Here is a 20,395-nt window from a genome sequence, read left to right as displayed (position 1 = left end):
AACTGTCAGGCAGATATTTGACCCAGATAGGTTGAAGAACCTCAGAAAATTAAGTCTTTTATTTCACCTAAGTCTTTTTGGGTCACATTTTGTCAGTGTACGTGAAACAAAAGCTGAATTTAAGTGGCTCCCACTTTCCTTTGGTACTGAATTGCACCCCCACGCTCTCCTGCAGTTGTTCCGGTGAAAATCTCCATGTGACCATGGAGAGAACCAGATAGGGGAACTGATCTGCATTTAAATATAACTTTTTTTTTAAATAAATCAATTTATTTTTAACATATTAGTTCCTGTCTCAAGTTCAATCACAGCTGTAGGTGTGGTCTTGGTGCCACTGAGGGAGTAGCAGGGGAGGGTGCAGGAATTTGGCATGGGAGAAGTTGCTGATGCTGGAACCTCTTCCCTTTCTGCTTGTAAACAGAAAAAAAATTATGTTTTCTGTCACACTAAAAATTATCCAGCTGTGTGCAGGGGATCCAAAACATCTGGCCCAGGAAATGTGATGCCCACATCCATCCCAAGCTGCTTCCAGGCCTGATGCTGTTGACTTTGTTCATTAACAAACTAGTGTGGGGGGATGTTGGGTGGCACCAGGCTGGGAGGGATGATTGGCTGGAAGGCAGCGGTGCCAGGCACAGCAGGAATTCCACCAAGACAAGTGTGAAGTCCTGCATGTGGCACAGGAGAACCCTGTGCAGCGGTCTGGGTTGGCAGCCAAGGAGGAGAGAAAGCAGCTTTGCAGAAAATGTCTCCTGGTGAGTAAGGAGCTGAAGAGGAGCCTGTGTGCCCTCACAGCCAGGGAAGGCTGGCTGCCTGCCTTAGGAACAGCATTTGGAGTTCAGCATCCACTCTGGGCATCTCCAGGCCAAGAAAGGCTTTGACAAGCTCGAGCAAGAGCAGCTGAGGCCATCAAGATGATGTGTGTGAGGAGAGGCTGAGACAACTTGGTTTAAAATCTTGGGGAAGAGAATGGGGGTAGGTGGATTATCCAGGGCCAGACCCTTCTCAGATGTGGGCTGGGAAAGGATGAGAGGTAATGGGTGTGAGTTACAGGAAGGGAGATTCTCCCAGGGTGAAAGGAGGAGATTCTTCACACAGTGGGCAGAAGGTGGAGGAAGGACCTGGGGAAGTTGTACTCTGTCTTCCTTGCTGATATTCACAACTGGGCAGTACAAGCCACTGGAATCTTACTCTAAAATAGCTCTGAAGTCACTTTCAACCTAATTTATTCTACAGTTCTCAAAGATGACTCTAAGTGACAGAGCAGTAAGGCTGCCCTAGGTCAGGATGACTTCTCACTCCCCTGTCTGATGGTGATGCTGCTTCACATTAGGTCCAGCTGCTCCTCTCTCCAGACTGGATTTTCCTGGTTTCTTGCCTTGCTGGCAGCAGGACTCCTGTCCCCAGAGGTGTCTGCCCTTCAGTTCACCTTTCCACCTAATTCTGCCAGATTGGCTCCTGCAGGTGGGGTGAGCTACAGAAAAGGCTCAGGAGCTTTTTGTGGAGGTGCCTTGAATTGCCAGTGTCCTTGGAGGCTGTGGGATTTGCAGGGAGTTTACTCCAGGTGCTGAGGGGTGAGACCTCCAGCTGAGGAAGGTGTGCTCATGAACCACCCCTGCATTCCAGCGTGGGAGGGCTCCTCAAAGATTCCTGGAATTTGCCAGGCAGGTGGAGAAACACGCAGGAGCTGCTTTAAAGCTCTGTAAATGGTGGGTGAGGTACTGCTGCCCTCCTTTGAAGGACTCCTGTGCCTGTGGCTGGCTCCCCCTCACTGCTGGGGGTCACCTCTGTCACACAACCCCAGAGACTGGAGCCACCACATCCCTGCTTTGTGCTCCTGCCACGCTGAACAGGGCTGTGAGGAGGGGATGACAGATTTCTGATCCCCTCTTACCTCCAGACTGTGATGAAAAGAGCAATATTGAGAGAGAGAGACCTTGCAAAACGTTGCCTTCAGTTCTTGTGGATAAAGCTTGTTTCTGCTCTGAGTTTTCCAGCAGCAGATACAACCTTGTGTGGCTTTTATCCACTCCTTTCTCCCTTCTCGTGGGTTTAGTTCTCCAGCTCCTGATTTCTAGGTGTTCAACTGTCTACATGAGAGAGCAGGAATAAAGGATGAAAAGGGGAAAAAATAATTAGAAAAAAAAAGAACTATGAAAGAGAATAATAGCATTGGGAGTCTGGGAAACCCCACTGGGGGTTTACTGAGAAGGTTAAAACACAGAACAAACAAGAAACAAGTGGTGTGAGAGAAGCAGACACTGAGGAGGTGCTTTGGTAACAGCTGAGTTTAAGCTGTAATGAGAAAAAATGACAAAAGCAGGGAGAAGAAATGCAAGAGAAAAAATTGGTTTGTGTATTAAAGTAATTAATTAAGGTAGTAAATGGAGTCTTTAAAATGGGGCCTTTCCTTGTCTGGGATGGCATGTGTGTTTTGTTCAGTTGTTGGACTAGGTTTAATGCTTTTTACTGTCATCTTCTTCCTAGATCTTTGAAAATAAATTATCACATTAACATTTGGATACTTTTGTATATTGCATTACTTTGATTTGTGCCATAGCCCTTTCCAAGGGGCTGACAGGTGTCTGTAGTGCTTGATTTTTTGTGACTAGTGCAACTTGCTTTTCCCATTCCTGGGTTTGTGACAGGAGCTCAGTTTATAGAACTTCCAGAGCTCACACAGTAGCTACCCTGGGTGATTTGGGAATATTTTACTGCTCCTGTTGTGAGGTTTATTCCTCTTCATGGATCTGTTAAAGCCTGCCTGGTCTGTATGACTGAGAATGAAGTGTGCTTTGAGCTCAGCTGGGATGGCTGACCTCTGTGAGAAGGTGACCTCTGTGCAGTCCTTGTATCCCTGTTAGGTGATGCTTCATGTGTAGTTAAGAACTTTACTGTTGTTTTCAGAATTGTATAGAAGTACTGTGGCCAAAATTGTCAAAAAATAAGCTCTGTGTTTTATTTGACACTAAAAGCTAACAATAAAATATTCACCCAAGTCAACAAATTTAAGAAAGCTTTTCTAAAGCTGCTGTGTTTTGGAAAGTAGGCTGGTGTAATAGAATAACTGCAAAATAATGATTTGCTAAAGAGACTAATGAGCTCAGTTTTTGAGCAGCATTAATCCCATGTTTAGCTCGGGATTTCCTGCGTGTGCAGCCCTGCAGTCCCAGGGCTGTCCCAGCAGGGTGAAAAACGAGCTCTGGAGGGCTGGGATGGAGCTCTGGGCCCGTGGCAGTGAATAATTGCAGAATAGAAGCTCATTGACCAAAGCCTGGTTTACATGGGGCTGAGGCTCTGTAGTAAACAGTTTGGGTTACGGGGAAGTGACGGATGCTTTCGATTCATATAATTCTTTGGCTAAATCTTGTTAAAAGGAGCTGCATTCTAGAGAAAAGAGAAGTGGTTTTGGAGCCACTGTGGAGAGGAACTTGGTGCATTTTTTTTGGGTTTTGGTGTGCTGAGAGTATTTTAGTACTTATGTGACTAAGTGGATATTTATTTTGCCATAATGTGTGTTTGATTAGATTACATCAGCTATAAATACTGGAAGCTCTGAAGCATCTATTTCACTGTCTGTCTCTAATCTTGGCTTTTGAGGAACATTTAATGTCTTGTTGTGGTTACAATTAATCTGCGTGTGTTTTAGCAATTAGTGTTTATGTGCAGCAGGCAGCAGCCAATTCTGGCAACTGTCAATCAGCAGCTGTAGCAGGCTCTGGAAAGGAGTGCAGAAAGCACAAGGTGATTCCCTGCCTGCCTGCTTACTTGGGAGTACAGTTTTGTGGGCAAACACCCTTTCTGGCCTGAGTTATGTGCTGTGATTCCCCATGTAGGCAGTGGGACTGTGCTATTATTGTGGCTTTGATGTGATGAAGCTCTGTTACCTTGCCAGTTTAATGGGCTAAAGTTTCATTTGCTTCCTTCACCACCTTTTGTAACAGCTGCTGGTTTTTACTGTCTTGTAATTTTCCTTTATGTAGGCATGCTGGCTTGTTTTTAAAAAACCTTCATTATCATCTAGAAAAGTGGATATCCTGTGAGCCACTAACGGAGGGATGACAAAATACATAAAAATTCCAAGCATTTGAATTCTTCTGCTTGGCTAAGATTTAATAAAACTGATAATATGAAATTATACAAGCAAAACACAGATGGAGGAGGGAAAATGGCTTTAGACAGAGAGCATCTCTAGTAGTTCACATTTATGAACTTCCTGCTGTGTTTGTAGCCCCCAGCCTTGGGCATTCCCTGCCTCTCCGGGGTGTGGGAGCACTCTGCCTATGATTGCTTTTTCCTTCTTTTTTGCTTTGAGGCTGTTTGTTTTTTAAAGGAACAGCTTTAGCAGTAGGATATACTGGCAGAACAGTGTAGCTTAGTAAAACCAATCTGAACATGTTCTGGAATCTGATAACGCCCTGAGCTGGGACTGGGAAATTTGCTGGCTGCTCCTGGCTCCACAGGCTGGGCACCTTGAGCGAGTCCCCACGTCTTTCTCTGGCAGCCACCACCTGTGAAATGGAGATAAAAATAATGATCTTCCTTCAGCTGTTTTCCAGGTTACAGGAGGTGGGCACAGTACCAATGTCCTCATTAACATTTTTTAATAAGGCTCTGCAGATTAATGCCTTGCCCTGGTTTGAAGTTGTGGAAACCAAGGGCTGGTTTGTCCCACTCTGCCTCCTCACTTCTCCTGAGCTTCTGTGCAGGAGTGAGTTTATTGCAGTGCTGTGTGTGGACAACACCTGAATTCCTTGCCCTGAAGAGTGCAAAGTGAATTTATGGAAGCAGCAGGTATTAATTTTGTAAGTGTCCTACCACTGGTTTGAGCTCTAATAGTTCCCTCTTGCATTAAGTAGATTTAAATCTCTTTTAAACTAGGAGGCAATAAAATATTCAGGATCTGCAAAATAGCTTCTTTCTCCATCTGATAGCTCATTATCTGTGCCTTCTCTTTGGATATGGATTTTTTTTCCCTCTCCCTGATAGGAGAAATGCCACAAAGGCATGAGTTTGTTGGGAAGCTTCAGCTCCGTTTGCCAGGTGCTCAGCTGGGCTTTGAGTGTGTCAGCTGTGTTTGTGCTGCAGATTGTGGAGTAGGTAATTGCAATTTGTTTTATGCACTTTTAAATGGGCTAACAGCCCTTTTTATGTGTAATTTTTGTTGTTTCATGTGAAGAATAGAGAGGAGTTTGAGAGTCATTTTCCTTTACACAAAAATACATAAATTATTTAAGCTAATAAGAGAGTCAAAGTTCAAACAAAGTAGGCTCTTCAATTAGACCTCCCCAAAAATACAAAAATAAACTGTGTTTTTGCAGGAAGGAGTTTACTTTATCATAGCTTTTTTGGTTTTGTTTGGGTTCAGTAATTGATATATTTGTTACTAATGTGTTATATTTTTATACAGTTTCTTTATAGTTACATGTTGTAAAGTGGCTGATCAGTTTGGGCTTTTTTAAATGTAACATTTCTCTATAAAACCCACTTTGTGATATATCCTGGGAACCAATGGTTGCTGTGTATTTTTCAGAGAAGTGACCCCGAGGGATTTATAGTCAGTATCCTACTATTAGAGGTTTCTCAAAACCTTCATCATGGGGAAGAAACAAAGAGTGAAAATTTGGGCTAAGTGGAGTGTAAAATTAGGGAGAAAACACAACTTAAAGCTTTGAATGTAATTTCAGTACTAGCAAACTATCCTGAAATCTTAGTTTAAGATAAATAAATAATCTTATCCAGGCTGTGGGTAAAATACACATCCTCTACACATCCTCTGCCTGCCTCCATAGCGTGTGGTACCGACATGAAGCCCAGGTGGTGGGGCAGGAGGGAAGGGGCTGGAAAAACAGAACCCCCAGGCGTGGGGCAGGAAAAGGGGGGGGAGGGCAGGAAAAGGGTTCAATAATTGATATATTTGTTATATTTTTATACAGTTTCTTTATAGTTACATGTTGTAAAGTGGCTGATCAGTTTGGGTTTTTTTAACTGAAACATTTCTGTATAAACCCCATCCTGTGATGTGTGCTGGGAACCAATGGAAAAGGGGGATTAGGGCAGGAAAAGGGGGTGAGGGCAGGAAAAGGGTTCAATAATTGATATGTTTGTTACTAATGTGTTATATTTTTATACAGTTATAGTTACATGTTGTAAAGTGGCTGATCAGTTTGGGTTTTTTTAACTGAAACATTTCTGTATAAACCCCATCCTGTGATGTGTGCTGGGAACCAATGGAAAAGGGGGATTAGGGCAGGAAAAGGGGGTGAGGGCAGGAAAAGGGGGTGAGGGCAGCACTCCCACGTGGAAAGCCAAGCCAGAACAAGCGTTGCTGCGTTCCCGGCTGCGTCCCGCATTGGGCCGGCCCCGCTCCCGCAGTTCTCCCGTGTCTCTGACCGCATCTCCCCCGCTGCAGGCGCTGATGCGGCCGGGACGGAGCCCAGCAGCTCGGACAGCCGGGTGGAGCGGCCGGAGCCCTTCAGCAACGTGGAGGAGGCGCTGCTGGGAGGGGAGTCCAGCTACATCCACCAGCCCCTGACTCCGGACAAGGAGGACGCGCTCCAGGCCGCCACCGTGGCCAACCTGCGCGCGGCTCTGATGAGCAAGAACAGTTTGCTGTCGCTGAAAGCCGACATGCTGAGCGAGGACAGCTCGCTGCTCTTCGAGTACCTCCCCAAAGGCACGCACTCGCTCTCCCGTAAGTTGGCCGCCTTCTATTTTTTTCTATATTTTAATTTTTAAGTGTTGCTTTAAGGGAAATCTTTAGTGAGAAGAAAATAGAGGTCGCCGCCCTCCTTTGTTGGTGCTGGTGTGTTTATATCCAGGTTTAAGTCCTGCTTAATCCCACTTTCCATAAAATATGGAAACTTTAGTCCTATATTGATCCAACTTTGTTGTTAACTGCTGAGATCACAGAAAAAAATATTCAGCCTGTAGTGTGTGCCATCAGATTTCTGTTTCACTCATTTGCACAATGGTGCTTACAAACAAAATACAGAGTATTTGAGTCATTATGGGAAAGGTTTTGAATCCAAGCTTGATTGATGTTGAACAGCTTGAAGGTTGCTCCTGTGTCTGTGGGAACAATTGGGATGTTGTAGATTGCATGATCTTTACTTCTTGCAGTTTAATTTTAGACCTGCAAGTAGTGAGCAGCTATTGATTTTGTTAAACTTGCACCTGGAAATTAATGTTTTTCTACTGGTGATCTGTTGGAGACAGCTGATATGAACCATTAGGTGTGGACAGCTGAATTTTCAGCATATGCTTATGTTTTCTTCATTGCAGCCTGATTCTCTAGTGCATAAAGAAATTATTAATGCTGTATTTTAGTAATGCTCTGAGAAGATACATCATTTGTGAAATAGAATAGAGCAAGCAGCAGTTTTCTGATTATTGCACATTAATTTCCAGAAGAAAAGGTTTATCTTTATCTATTCTGAGAAAACTGACCAAGAAAATAGAATGAAAGGTCACTTGTGATACCTGTTATTCTATTTTCTTTTAGTTTCCTCAATGGGAAAAGATAGATGACTTTAATGGTCATGGAATTAGAGAATGAATCACAGAATCCCAGAATGCTTTAGATTGGAAGGGACATGGAAGATCACCTTTTTCCAGCCCCTTGCCATGGACAGGGACACTTTCCACTAGACCAGGGTGCTCCCAGCCCCATCCAAGTGGCCAGCTGATCCCTGGAGTTGTGTGACAAAGGGAAATAATATGCACAGTGCAGTGTCAGACTTAGTGTCTCTTTTCACTTCTCATGTCTGAACAATGGGATTTAAAAAAAAAAAAAAAAATTCCAAAAACCTTGAAGTTTCTGTACCTTATTCTGTAGCTTAAATATTTGTGGACGATGGCTGGTGCAGTGTGCTGGTTTCTTTCACAGTAACTCACTTCCCAAAGGATGTGCAGTTAAATCAGATTTAGCTGGTTCAGACTGGGCTCCAGGGTTGAAAACCCCTCAGTTGCAGTGGGGCAGCACAGCTGTGGCTGAGTTCAGTGGCTGGGTGCCCTGAGCTGGCACAGGGAGGGGTGGGAGCCTGGGTCAGTGTGTGACTGCGGGTGATGGATGCACCACGGCTTCGAGTCTGTGGCTCCTGACAGGGGAAATCAGCAATTTTATCTTCTGTCTTGATAAATTGGAATAATGACAGGGCTGCCCTCTATCCATCATCCTTCTCCTTGTTGGAGGATTTTAGGTTATACTTAAGAACTGAAGCACCTCTTGACGTAAAGATAAATGTGTATGAAGCAGTCATAAATCCAGGTTAAAAATTAGAGATTGCCCAACCACCTGAGAAGCAGAGCTTGGGGATGGGCATGGTGGAGGCAGGAGACCAGCTGGGTTTAAAATAAAGCTTGATACATTTAGAAAAGGGGGTAGTTGATATCTCACTGAGGGGTGCCATGGCCCACAGGTCCTGTCCAGTATGTATTTGAGGTCCTTATTTTCCAGTCTTCTTAATATTACTTGGATTTCATTCAGCTGAGCTTCAGTATCTCATCTTTATGGAAGCAAAGTGAAATGCCCAAGTCAAAAGGAACCCTTTCTGCTTGGTCTGTAGCTCTCACAGCAGTCAGGGATGTGGCTGTGTCCTGGTAAGAGGATTTTTATAGAAGCCAGGAGTTAAGAGACATATTTTTCTTTCATCTTATTCAGATCCACAGGTATCAATTTATTTTAATCACTTGAAAAAGATCTCGTGATACATGATTCCCTTTTAAGTGGTCATTACTGAATACAACAGAACATCAAGTCTGATGAGAATTTTCAGTGTATAAAAATGACAGTGAAGCAAGTGGTAGGAAGGTTGTGGAGATGTAAAAGCAAAGTCTAGGTTGGTGCTGGCTTTGTAGGTGTTTTTGACATTTTTCTTCAAAAACAATTTGAGGATGTTGAGTCATTTTAAGTCCTGTGTTATATTTAGGAAAAAAAAAAGAAAGGAGGAGGGAGTAGGTGGGAGCACAGTGAAAAAGCCTGAATTTAACAAGACAAACCCAGCAGTTTTCATCTGTCTTGGTTTGAAATGAAATGCACTAATTTCAGGGATTATAAGTGATCAGTCTCTCTGACTGTAAAGTGAAGTGTTTTTTAATCTTGGCTGCTATCACTGGATTATCTTCTCTTAGAAAGCACTGCAGTACATAACTGCCTGAAGGAGCAGTATTCAGGTTTTGTTTTGATTTTTTTTTTTTCCCTGAAGGATAAAAGACTTAATGGAAGTGGACAGATGAAAAGAGGATGTTAAACATGTTTAAAATTTGGATGAGCCATTTCTAAAGGGGATATTATGCTCCAAGTTACTGCACACATTAAAAGTTTTCACTTGCTCTTCCACATAATTCTTCCTGTTTTAGAAATTAGAGGATATCCCAAGGTTTTCATTTTACCACGTGTTCTTTTTAACTAATTCATTATATGATCATCTGAGGTATGAACTTGACATTCTGCTGGTGGAAAATGAAGCCCGGAATGTGTGTGGGGGTGTTGTATCACTATGGTGAATTTCTGAAGTTAACCAGTTCAAACTCATTTAAAATCAGAAGGGAAAATTTAAATACCTTGCCATTTGGGGAGCACAGTTGCCAGATAACCTGCAGCTGAAGGGCTCTGAGAATTTGATGTTCATGATGTGTGATCAAGATTGACATTGTTCATATGCTGCTCAGGAACCTGGAACACGCAGATTTTGCAGAAAAAAATGTCTGAGTTACTCATGGGTAACACCAAGGCTGTCTGGGGAACTGCTGGTTACTGAACCTGCCTGGGTTGTTGCTGGGGTGCCTTTCAGATAAGACATCCCGAGAGTTTTCCTGGTCTTGCCATGTTTTCCTGGTTTTTCTCCAAAAGCAGGTGGTTGTTGTGTGATTTCCACTCTGCTCTGCAGAGCTCCTTGCTTTAATAACGTGTCTTACTTCATTTATGAGCCTGAACTTTGGTAGCATTGTTCCACACAGTTACATCACACAGCCAGAAGTCTCAAAGGCTTCAGTCAAATGTTTTGAGATGGTTTTGCCAAGTATAATCAAAAGAAAGAGAATTTTAATTTTCAGCAGAAAATGAGGTGGTTAGTTTGCATCCTTGTTTTCTCATTTAAAAAAGAGAAAACTTTCAGATCGTTGTGGGGGGATGACTCCCTTCAAGGGTGACTTCCACATTTCAGAATAGCCCATTTGAAGGCTTTTTTATATGTCTAAGTTTGGCTTTTCCTGTTTACCCTGTGGCATCTGAAACTGTTTATAGAAGCAATTCCTATGAAGCTTCCAGTCCAAGTGATTACGTGGTACACAGAGCCCTTTTCTTTTGGGCAAACCAGCTAATAGGTTATTTTTAGTTAGTGGTTCATTGGAGCCAATAATTTATCCTTGCACTGAATGTTAAGAAATACATTCTACACAGTGGTCAACTTTCCCAGGAAGAAGTTAAAGGTATTCAGTTTGGTGTGGAATTTTCATACATGGTAAAAGAAGATTTAGGGGAGAATGGATGCAATTTTAAATGAGATGTAAAAACTTTGCCTTTCTCTTTTCCACAATATTTTACTGTCCAACTGTCACAAGAATTCTGTATTCACTCAAATATTGCTGAACCCTTACTTCATTTTCTGTGTGCAGAGCTGACTGAAGGAAAGTGGGTTTGATTTCTGATTTAGAGGTTAAAATACTTTTGCTTAAAATTCATTTTAGTACAAGTTTAGGAGGGAAAAAGGTTTCTCACAGTACAAGTCAGAACTGACATAAATCTGTGTTCTTGTCTACAAAGCGTGGGTCATTGATGTGGGTTTCTATTTTCTTGTGTTACTTGCAGTTGTTGAAACCAAATAAATACTGATTATTGTTTGAAAACTCACCTTTGTTGTGCTGTACCTCTTTGTGTGTTTGTATTCCTTGGTGATAGTTTATTGCTTCTCTGTGCTTTATTTCATTGCTTGTTCATTAGCCTTAGTTTTTGCTTTAATGCAAAGGTTTTTTGGATCCTGTGAAACTCTGGGAAGGTGCTAATAAAGAATTCATCAAGCCAGGCCCCAATGGTTTATCTTTACTGTGTGCTAAAATACCATTAGTTCAAAGAATTGTAACTCAGAGATGCCTTTCAGGCAGTTTGAATCATTTTGGGATGTTCAGGGGTAAAAAAAAAAAAAAAGAACCTGTGTCTGTCTAGGCAGGAATTCTGCAATGGACCTGTAGAGCTGGATTCCTGGTAACAGTTTCTAACAGGAAATACTGATAAATTCCTTTTCCCCCCTGAATTTTTCCCTATCTTGAATTTCTGGCATTTTGTTGACCTACATTAAAATGACAACAGCAGCAGATGAGCAGCACCTGAAGGAAACCTTGGAGCAGTTATCCCAGCTGAACAGCCTTAACTCAAGTTGGGAAAGATATTGATCTGCCATCAAAGCAGAGGAAAGCAAATCAAACATCCAGCTTGTGGCACAAGAGCAGAATTTCCTTTGATAGCTGATAAAAAAGGAAGGTTTGGGATTGTTCACATTTTGAAACCTTGGTGTGGTTCCACTCCAGTGCTTTGTTGTCACCCAGATCACATTGTATTTGGACACAGTGTAAACTGTGACTTGTTATTTGTAGCTGCATTAAAAAGTGGGGCTTTTATATCCCTGAAGGTTTCCATCAGACTCTTTTTTGCTGGAGATGAAAAAGCCTTTAGGGCACAGAGTGCTTTAAATATGAATTTGTTTATTTTATGCCATATTTGCTTCTGGTTTTGCCGCCTTGCATTTCAAAAAGAACAAACTACTCAGTATGTCATTCCAATATTCAGTCAAGGCATGTGCTAAAGTTTGTACAATAATTTATAATGTACAGTGATATTGATGACACAGTCTTTATTTGTATTTAGCTTTGCCATTGATCCTCAGGGCAGCTTCTGGAGTATCGTTTTCCATTTGGCTGTTGCTGTAGTGTAGGTGAGAGCTGGACACAGCATGTTTTCCTTTTGAATTATGGGAGATTTTTAGACTGTAATGACTGTCAGGTATAATTGAACAGTTTTGTACAAATATTTGAACCTCCATCCTTGCTAAATAGAGAGTGACAGGAATCCTTTTTTCCATCTTTTGTAAAGCACTTTGAGATCAAGTACTGACAGTCCGATATTAAATAAACCACCACGGACAGATCTTGAGATCTGAACCTGTGACATAAACTTTCAAGAAAGTTAGTGGAATGAAGTGTGAAATTTCCTTAAAGGTGGAAGTGTGTGTGTTCAGAATGATGCTTCTCCAAGAGAAATATGGATATTTGTGCTGCACTGTGCTTCTTTCTCCCGACGGACTCTGTAGTGACCGAGCCCTGCGACGTCACTCCAGTACAGACATTTGGGTGGGGAGGACGGTTTAAAAAAAAAAAAACAAAAACCAACCCATCAACCAGAAAGACCAAAAGCCTGGCATCCCTGTCCTGCTGCATTCCCTCCCACTGCCAGAAGATGAGCTGCGAGTGCTGGGGCGCTGCCTTTGCGAGGCCATTTTTAAAGCCACCAGCTGGTGCTCGTTCACGTGGGTGAGATTCGTTTCCTGTGTTCCCCAGGGCCTGGCACCAGCTCGAATCCTTCAAGGGGTGAAAGTGATGGCAAAGTGGAAGCACCATCTCCCCCGCTGCCTTCAGCACACCTTGCCACTCAGAGCCCCACCAGGATCTGCTCTTCTGGTGAAATGTCACCAGAAACTGGGACAAAAGGAGAGGTGCCTTCCTCAGTCCAGGTGAGATCGGGGGGCAGGGGAGAATACAAAGAATTTAAAATGCAAAGGTGTCTGTTTGATCAAATCCTCCCCAGTTAGGAGTATTTTGAAAGATCTAATACTTTAATCTGTGAGCTTTTTTTAAAAAAAAAAAGGTTGTTTTAAAACTAGAAATCTGTTGAAGGTCAGTACTGGTGCTGTCCAAATTTTAGTCTTTCTGTCTTACCTCAACAGAATTTCAGTTCAAAAACCTCTGGGCTTTTTAAAATATGAATGCCCTTTTTATTGTAAATCCCTTCTTTTGCACAACGTTGCACACTAGCATGTAATAATGGCATGAGACCTCAGCTACCCATTGCTCACTTCTGGTGTTGGGCATTTGGGTTTCTTGTAACTGTCTGAATTCAGACAGAAGTGGGCTGGCTCTCTCTGTTACAGAAGTCAGAAGCTTTACTTAAAACCCATAGCTTTCTGCAGCATTTCTTGTCCTTAATATTTTTGAATGATACTCTATGAAACAAATGGGTGGAAAACAGATTTTGCTTTGCCATCCCTGTAGAGCAAAGTGAGCTGGTCTGCACAGACCTGCCGGGGCTGCAGCACGCCTCTGCCTCATACAGGGCTGCCATCTGCCACACGCTGGCATATCGCAAAGGATTTATAAGGAAAAAAAAGAGAAAATCAGCTTTTATATAGAATTTGGATCAGCAGTGCCAGAGGGCATTGCAGAAGGGGAGCTATGCAGAAGGTGTTTGTGTTCTACAGGCTCTTCTGTGTGCAAAGGAAAAGTACCTGTGGAGGGCTAAGGGAGAACTTTTCCAGTTGGGTTGTATCAACTAAAAATATCCTGTCCAACATTTCCCACTGGCCCGAGTGGGAGCTACGGATGCTTAGTGAGACTGGAAATTGAGTAGTTATCCAGGACTTAAACAGGGATGTTGATTGCCATGTTCAATACACCAAATAATAAGGTGCTTTGAGGCAAGATAAAGGCCCAGTTTACTGCTCTGGCAGTGAAAGCTTTGTGAAGGCACTTTGAGTTGTCAGGTCAAACGACTGAGCCTCCCTTAGAGAAGGGATGAAGGCAGTGACAGCAATGGGAGGCAGAGCTCTGCCTATGGGACGGCTTCTTGTCAATACCTGCCCTAACTTCCCTGTGCTTTTCCTTTGCAGGCCGCCTTTGATGGATTGCTGGCACTTTGGCAGTTTGATAACTCTGACTCAGGTAAGCAGAGAGAAAAATACACCTTTAAACTGTCATTATTTTATACCAGAAAAGGCTGATCCGTGCGTGTGTACCCGTGGTCCCGTTTCAGATTCCAGTTTCCCAAGATCTGAAGACGCGGACATCACCTCGGATGGGACCTTCCTGGACTCAGCCCTGACCAAGAGGCTGACCTGTGGCTTCTGCAGGAGGGTGTTCCAGCGTGCTGAGGAGCTGCAGGAGCACATCCACGAGCACGCCTTCTCCATGCTGCTCCCGCTCGACGTGCTCAACTGCTCCCGGCCCGGCCGCTTCCAGTGCTCCAAGTGCCCCGCCAGCTTCACTCTGAAATCCAACATGGAGCGGCACGAGAAGACCATCCACTTCCACTGTAAGAAGATGCAGTGTCCTCACTGTGCCAAGCTGTTTCGTGACAAGACAGACTTAAAGCGGCACCTTCTGTCCGTGCACTCGAGCGAGCGCGCCTTTGTCTGTCTCTGCTGTGGGAAGGGCTTCGGCACCCAGAAGAGCCTCAGTAGCCACGTGAAAATGTGTTACCTGGGCTCTGCCCACCTGGCTGGGCTGGAGCTTTTGGACAGTGTAGGGCCAAGCCAGGATCCTGAGGATGCATAGCTGCTGTTGTTGTATACGAGATGCTTCCTTGAACTAGGAAAATCAAATTGTGCCGTGGTTCTCGTGCTGCAAATAAGTGTTCCACAGGTGTAATTTCATAGAGTGACTCCCCAAAGGTGACCAGCTGGTGCTGTGCTGGTTCCAGATGCTGTGTCACTGCAGCCTTGTGGCAATTTTTGTGCAAAGATAACTTTTTGGGTCCATAAAATAGGCACTTGGGCTGTTTTATTGGAGTGCTCATTCTGTGTTCTGACACTACCTTGAACTGTTTTATCAGTTGATCTCAAAGTGCTTTATAAAAGAAATGGGGATGTTTTCCTCCAATTCCTCTGGAAAATAACATCCCTCAGGTTGCTGAAAGTGCTAGCAATAGAATTAATAATGGAATTCAATTCTGAGTTCTGCCCCAGTGCTCTGTCCATTAGACCATTTGGGCATTCCAGGAGTTTTCACTGTGAACTTAGGAGCTGTGGAAGCACAGGATTGCTGTTTGTAAAGTGGTTTTCTATATCTTTCAAAGGAGTAAAATATACTGCTTGTTCATATGTCCAGTAGGGTATGTTACTTGGTCTTGAAGTTGTTGCAAGGCTTGCATCTTTTATTGATACTGTATTTCAGTACTTTCAGGGCTTTTTTTTGAATAACATGCTGGAGTTTGGCCGTGGTTTGCAGGGATTCTGTACATTTTTGTGACTCTTTTGGTTTATACACTGTAATTAAGTTAGCCAAGCTGAGTGTGGTGGTGTTGAAACAGAGGAAGGAGGCTTTACATAAATTTAATTGTAACTTGGGGTGTGCATGCAGAATCAGTAATGGCTGTTCCTGGTGGGTAGAAATCTGTAATTCCTGTTTCGTTCTATGAAATTCACTTATTTTTAAAAAAAATTAAATACTTCTGTGTCTATTGCTATATATTTACATACAAAACCAGATTATGGTAACTGTGAAATGAAAGTAGCATAATTAAGAGCAGTGCTTCCCAGCTGCTCTGTGTGCAGCACAGCTTGTCAGCATGTGGGGTTTCTTTCCTCAGTGTGAGAGACAGCTGAGGAGAAAAAAACTCCAACTTCCACCAATGTTCTCTGGAGTTCTTCAGGGAAGTTCTTTTTCATTATACTGTTGCATCTCAGGGAGACAAAAAATGAGAAATACTTAGTTGTGCACCATGTGGACTTAGTGAGGAGCTTCTTCCTCAGCCTTTTCCTGTGGAAAGATGAATGAGAGCCCACCAGGACCTGCTGCCCTTGGGCTTGTGGAGGAGGAACAGGAGCTCTGCTCCACCTGTTCCTGCTGGGAGTTGGAGTTTCAGGGACACGGCTCCGTGCCACACCAGGGCTGGGAAGCTGGAGTTTCCCTGCTTGGCTTAGCTCTTACCCTTCATTTGATCATTCTGCAGTCAGAACTGAGGATGAGTTCCCATGTAATCACTGTAGAACACTTTCATCATTTGGGTTTAGATGTTATGCTTTTTGCAAAGTCAGGTTCATCTCTTCTGCTCTCGTTCCCATTGACATCTTTGGCATGGGAGATCTCTGCTGTCTGAGTGTGTGTAGCCTTTAGTGTCAGCTTCCCTTGTGACAGATGTCAGACTAATTGCCTCATGATTTATTTTGCTCTTAAATAATCAGCTAGTGAGAAAGGAGAAAGCTGAGCCAGAAAACAAAGTTGTAACCCAATGAATCTTATCTGGAAATTTGGGAGCAGCAGAGAAGGATTTGTCTGACTTGGGAAAGGAAGATGCCAGCAAAAGCAATTTCAGCAAACTTTAAAAGGTTTCATTACATAATAATAGTTAATGAGTTTTCATGTTTGCCGATTTTTCTTCTATTTTAGAATTTAATTCAACAGGGGATTCTTTTTCTGCTGTCTCTAATAGAGGTTTTAGTATTTTCCTTGGCCTGTACATCAGAGTGCTTCCTGACTTCAGCACTGGGAATTTCCAGTGCCTCCCTTCAGGATCAGGTCTAGGTTTTTTAAATTGTTAGAACTGAAGGGTATAACAGGGAAGAGCTTTGTTGGGTTTTGTAGGACAGGTGTTAGAAGCAGGATTTTACTGTTAGAAAATGGCATGGGAAGCTGATGGGAGGTGTGAGTCTGACAGTTAAATTGCACCTTCCTATCTTAAATATAAAGGGATTTAGTGGACAAGAATTCTCCTGAAGTTTGGGAATTCTTTCTAATAACCCAAAGAATGTAGTATGTCAGTGATTATTAACTAGATGACAGTTTACAGAGTTAATCCAGAGCAGCTCCATCAGGCATCACTGGTGCATTTCCTTTACTCTCAGGGATGTAGGAACCTGTGTCCTTTAACAGCCTCAGTGAAATAAGTTACTTGAGATGACAATGCCAAAGACTTTTTCCCAAGCATTATTGTGTTGGTTTTAAAAACACACATTTCCATAAATATTTTAGTGGCATTAAGGACACAGATTTTTACTGTGTCACTGTTTCTATTTCCTTCTCCATTTCTTGGTGCTGTGTCCAGGAGCTCTTTACCCATGGTGCTGCTGTTTATCACCTTGATGATCATGTTAAAGATGATTTCTTAGGACCTTAATGCTGCTACACTTAATGCTGCTATAAAATATTGTCATTTAGAGAAAGGATGATTCTCATACCAAAGCTGGTATTTGTGCATTAAATAGATTTACTGTGGGGGCATATATTTTACAGGACTGTGAAAATGTTAATGCTGCAATATGCAATTCTTTTTCTAACCATGCTGCTGTTTTTGAGGTGTTTCCTTTTGTAGATACCAGAACTAAATATGTGGCAAAACATTTGGTGCAAAAATAGTTTTCAATAAAACTATAGCTGCAAACAGTGCTCTGTGAGTATTTTTAAATACAGAAGCTGAAAATATGGGTTTTGAGTGATTTAAGCTGAATGCAGGCATGAGGGATCTTGGACAGAGTCAGGAATAGGCTGTTGGGAATCCATGGATGTGTTGGAAGTAGGTGGCTGGGCAGGAGCCTGCTGGGGGTGCAGCCTTGGGTGTTGCCTTTTCAGCTTTGCAGCAGCTCAGCCCTGAAGGGAAGGGAGAGGTGGGCAGGAAAGGAGCAGGCACTGAGGGAACAGCAGGATCAGCTACAACCCAGTGATGTAGGATTAGGGGGTTACTGGGTTTCTCTCCTCAAAGCACTTTTTCTTCATGCTCCCAGGATCTGAGTGCTGTCAGATGTCCAGTCAGTGTTTCCCAGTGGCTCTGTGTCTCTGCAGGGTGTGTGGTGAGGAGCAGGACTGGAGGAAGGAGGGTTTGTGTCCCTTCTTGACTCCCCGTGCTCAGTTTGCAGCTTGCTCACCTTGTCTACACTCCATAGCAACAAGGTTGTTACAAGTGTGTGTGGCCTGTCACCAAAATCAAGTGGTTACAAAATCAGACTGGAAATGAATTTATAATAAATAGCTTTGTATGATAAAATTGCTGCCTGCTGTAGGAAAACGTGGGCTCCTTGCCTCTGAGTGTATAGATGAGGGAGTGTCAAACCCTAGGAGAAAATTAAAAAAAAAAATTCCTGTAATAAAAGACAAAGAATTTTCATATTCTAGTTGTTAAAAAAAAAAAAAACCAAGGTAGGAAAGTCTCCTCCATAGACTGTTTCCTTTACCAGGAGTCATTTACAAATACATAAGTTACAGTGATTAACCAGAACTTGCTTTCTTTTTTCCCTCCTCCTTGTTATGTAAATATATTGCTTTGAGAAATAACAATAATTAACATAATTAGGAGAAAAGTGGGTGAAAATTAACACACTAACAGGAAGCAATAGAATGAAGGAGAAACAGGAGAAATCATCTCCTCCTGGTCAGTCACTTCCAAACTTGTACTGGGTGGGTGGTGCCCTCAGGGAGCAGCATTGCTCAGTTTTTTCACCTGCTGTATTTTGTGTGTGGCACTGTCCCTGTGTCACTGGATCATGTAGAGAGTGGTGGTTGGAACTGTCCTGTTTCCTCTGGGCCATCCTCAGTCTCTTCTCCTTCACCAAAGTGCTCCTGGGGTGTGTGATGATGTTCTGGCATCACCCCATAAATAACACTGGCGCTGTTTGGGCGCCACCTTTGTGGACTTCTGTACCTGGCTCCCTGCTTCTTCCAGAAGTAATGCTGTTAGCATTTTAGATCTTGATATTTAGGATAACCCTTTATAATAAATCAGAACTCTAGCAGGCTGACAGCCCTCTTCATTTTCCCTTTAGCAAGCAATGTCTGTAACAGGTTGTTGCTACATGTTTGTGTGTCAACTTGTTCAAAAGCTGCTGTGGTGGAGGTACTCAATTTCTTAGCTTTAATAATATATGGGCAGTAATACAGTATAAGGATTAAAAATATGTAGATGGTTAAGGGGTAAGAGTGTGATTTCATAGTGAATAAATTTAATAGTGAAATAGTCAACAAAAGATTGTTTTGAGATGTTCTGAGATTCATCTGTGTGTTCTGCTTCCTCTCTTGCAGTCAACGAGTTCACAGTCATCAGGAAGAAGTTCAAGTGCCCGTACTGCAGCTTTTCTGCCATGCACCAGTGCATCCTGAAGAGACACATGAGGTCCCACACGGGGGAGAGGCCCTATCCCTGCGAGATCTGTGGGAAGAAGTTCACCCGCCGGGAGCACATGAAGCGCCACACCTTGGTAAGGGCAGGGCTGGGCATCAGCCCTTCTCTTCAGGGTAAAGAGAGCAGGAGTTCACCTCACTTAAGTCTGGATTTTGTTTGCCACTAAGGGCTCATCTGAAGGTTTCTCCTGTATCTTTTTCCCCTGCCTTTCCAAGGCCTCGTGGCTGGCTGCCTGTTCATCCTCCTCTCGTTCTCCGAGCTCAGCTAGAGGCTTTCCAAGTTTTTGGGTGGATATTAGCAAAATATTCTTCACTGAAAGGGTTGTTCAGCCCTGGCACAGGCTGCCCAGGGCAGTAGGGGAGTCACCATCCCTGGAAGGGTTTAACAAACATGTAAATGTGGCTTTTGAGGACAAGATTTAGTGGTGGACTTGGCAGTGCTGGGGGAACAATTGGACTCAATCTTAGAGGCCTTTCCCAATCTTAACAATTCTGTAATTCTATGACTTGGTGCAGAAAGCTTTAAAACACATTGCTCAGCAATAAGTTAAGGCAAAGCTACTCTGTTCTGGCCATGCTTGGTTATCAAAAGTGCTGTTACAGCTTGTTAAAGAGGCTCCTCAGCTCTGACTGCGAGGCTGGTGCTGCTGGCTGGCTCTTCACAGCTTCTTCAGAAACAGAATTTTAAGCCAAGCTTTGATTATTTTTCTTTTCAGGGTAGAAATGATTTTCCATCCTAAAGAGGTTCTCAGAGCTTGGTGTGGAGGTGGTGTTGTGGCAGAGCAGGTACTTTCCAGGCAGTAATTCCAGCAGCAGATCTGGCTCACCACTGATGGTGTCCCAGGTCCTGCACCAGGATCCTGGAGCCCTGTGTGACAATTTTCCACAGTGCCCTATCGTCTCCTCCCCTTCCTTTGCTGCTCCCATGTCTGTTTGGATGAGTGCCCAGCCCTCAGCTTGGGCACTGCCTGTTCCCTGGGACGTCCCTTCCTTCTTCCCTTGGGGTGCTGGAGTTTGGGAGCAGATCCCAGCGTGAGCTCAGTCCTGCTGCAAGCACACAGCAGGTTTTGAGATCTGGTCCTGGTTTTGCAGCAGGGAACACTTGTCATGCCAGCTAGTTGCCTCCAGCATTTTATTTCTGAGAACTTGCCCTTTTTAAATTTTTCTTTTCATAAGTTTAGAATGTTGTCAGCATATTTCCCTTTCTCTTCCTTGTAATATTGGCATTTAATCAGTTAGACTATCATCTTTCTACTTGCACTATCCAATACTGAGGGCCAAATCCTGTTTCTGTGTTTAA

At 43.2% G+C, this 20,395-nt stretch overlaps 1 protein-coding gene across 6 annotated transcripts in view; it reads left to right on the top strand.

The window, feature by feature from the left end:
* ZBTB46 (zinc finger and BTB domain containing 46) overlaps positions 1 to 20,395 on the top strand; it is a 52,421-nt gene that overhangs the window by 25,228 nt on the left and 6,798 nt on the right. For 5 of the 6 annotated variants that reach the window (XM_030231257.2, XM_030231259.2, XM_030231260.2 and 2 more), the window contains 5 exons: positions 6,413 to 6,694; positions 12,553 to 12,725; positions 13,878 to 13,929; positions 14,021 to 14,299; positions 18,997 to 19,172. In XM_030231257.2, the coding sequence (XP_030087117.2) occupies positions 6,413 to 6,694; positions 12,553 to 12,725; positions 13,878 to 13,929; positions 14,021 to 14,299; positions 18,997 to 19,172 (962 nt within the window). The remainder of the gene's footprint in view (positions 1 to 6,412; positions 6,695 to 12,552; positions 12,726 to 13,877; positions 13,930 to 14,020; positions 14,300 to 18,996; positions 19,173 to 20,395) is intronic. The other variant, XM_030231261.2, reaches the window with a different exon arrangement.

Source organism: Serinus canaria, chromosome 20 (assembly GCF_022539315.1).
Source record: "Serinus canaria isolate serCan28SL12 chromosome 20, serCan2020, whole genome shotgun sequence".
NCBI lineage: Eukaryota > Metazoa > Chordata > Aves > Passeriformes > Fringillidae > Serinus > Serinus canaria.
This window is presented reverse-complemented; position numbering and strand designations above follow the sequence as displayed.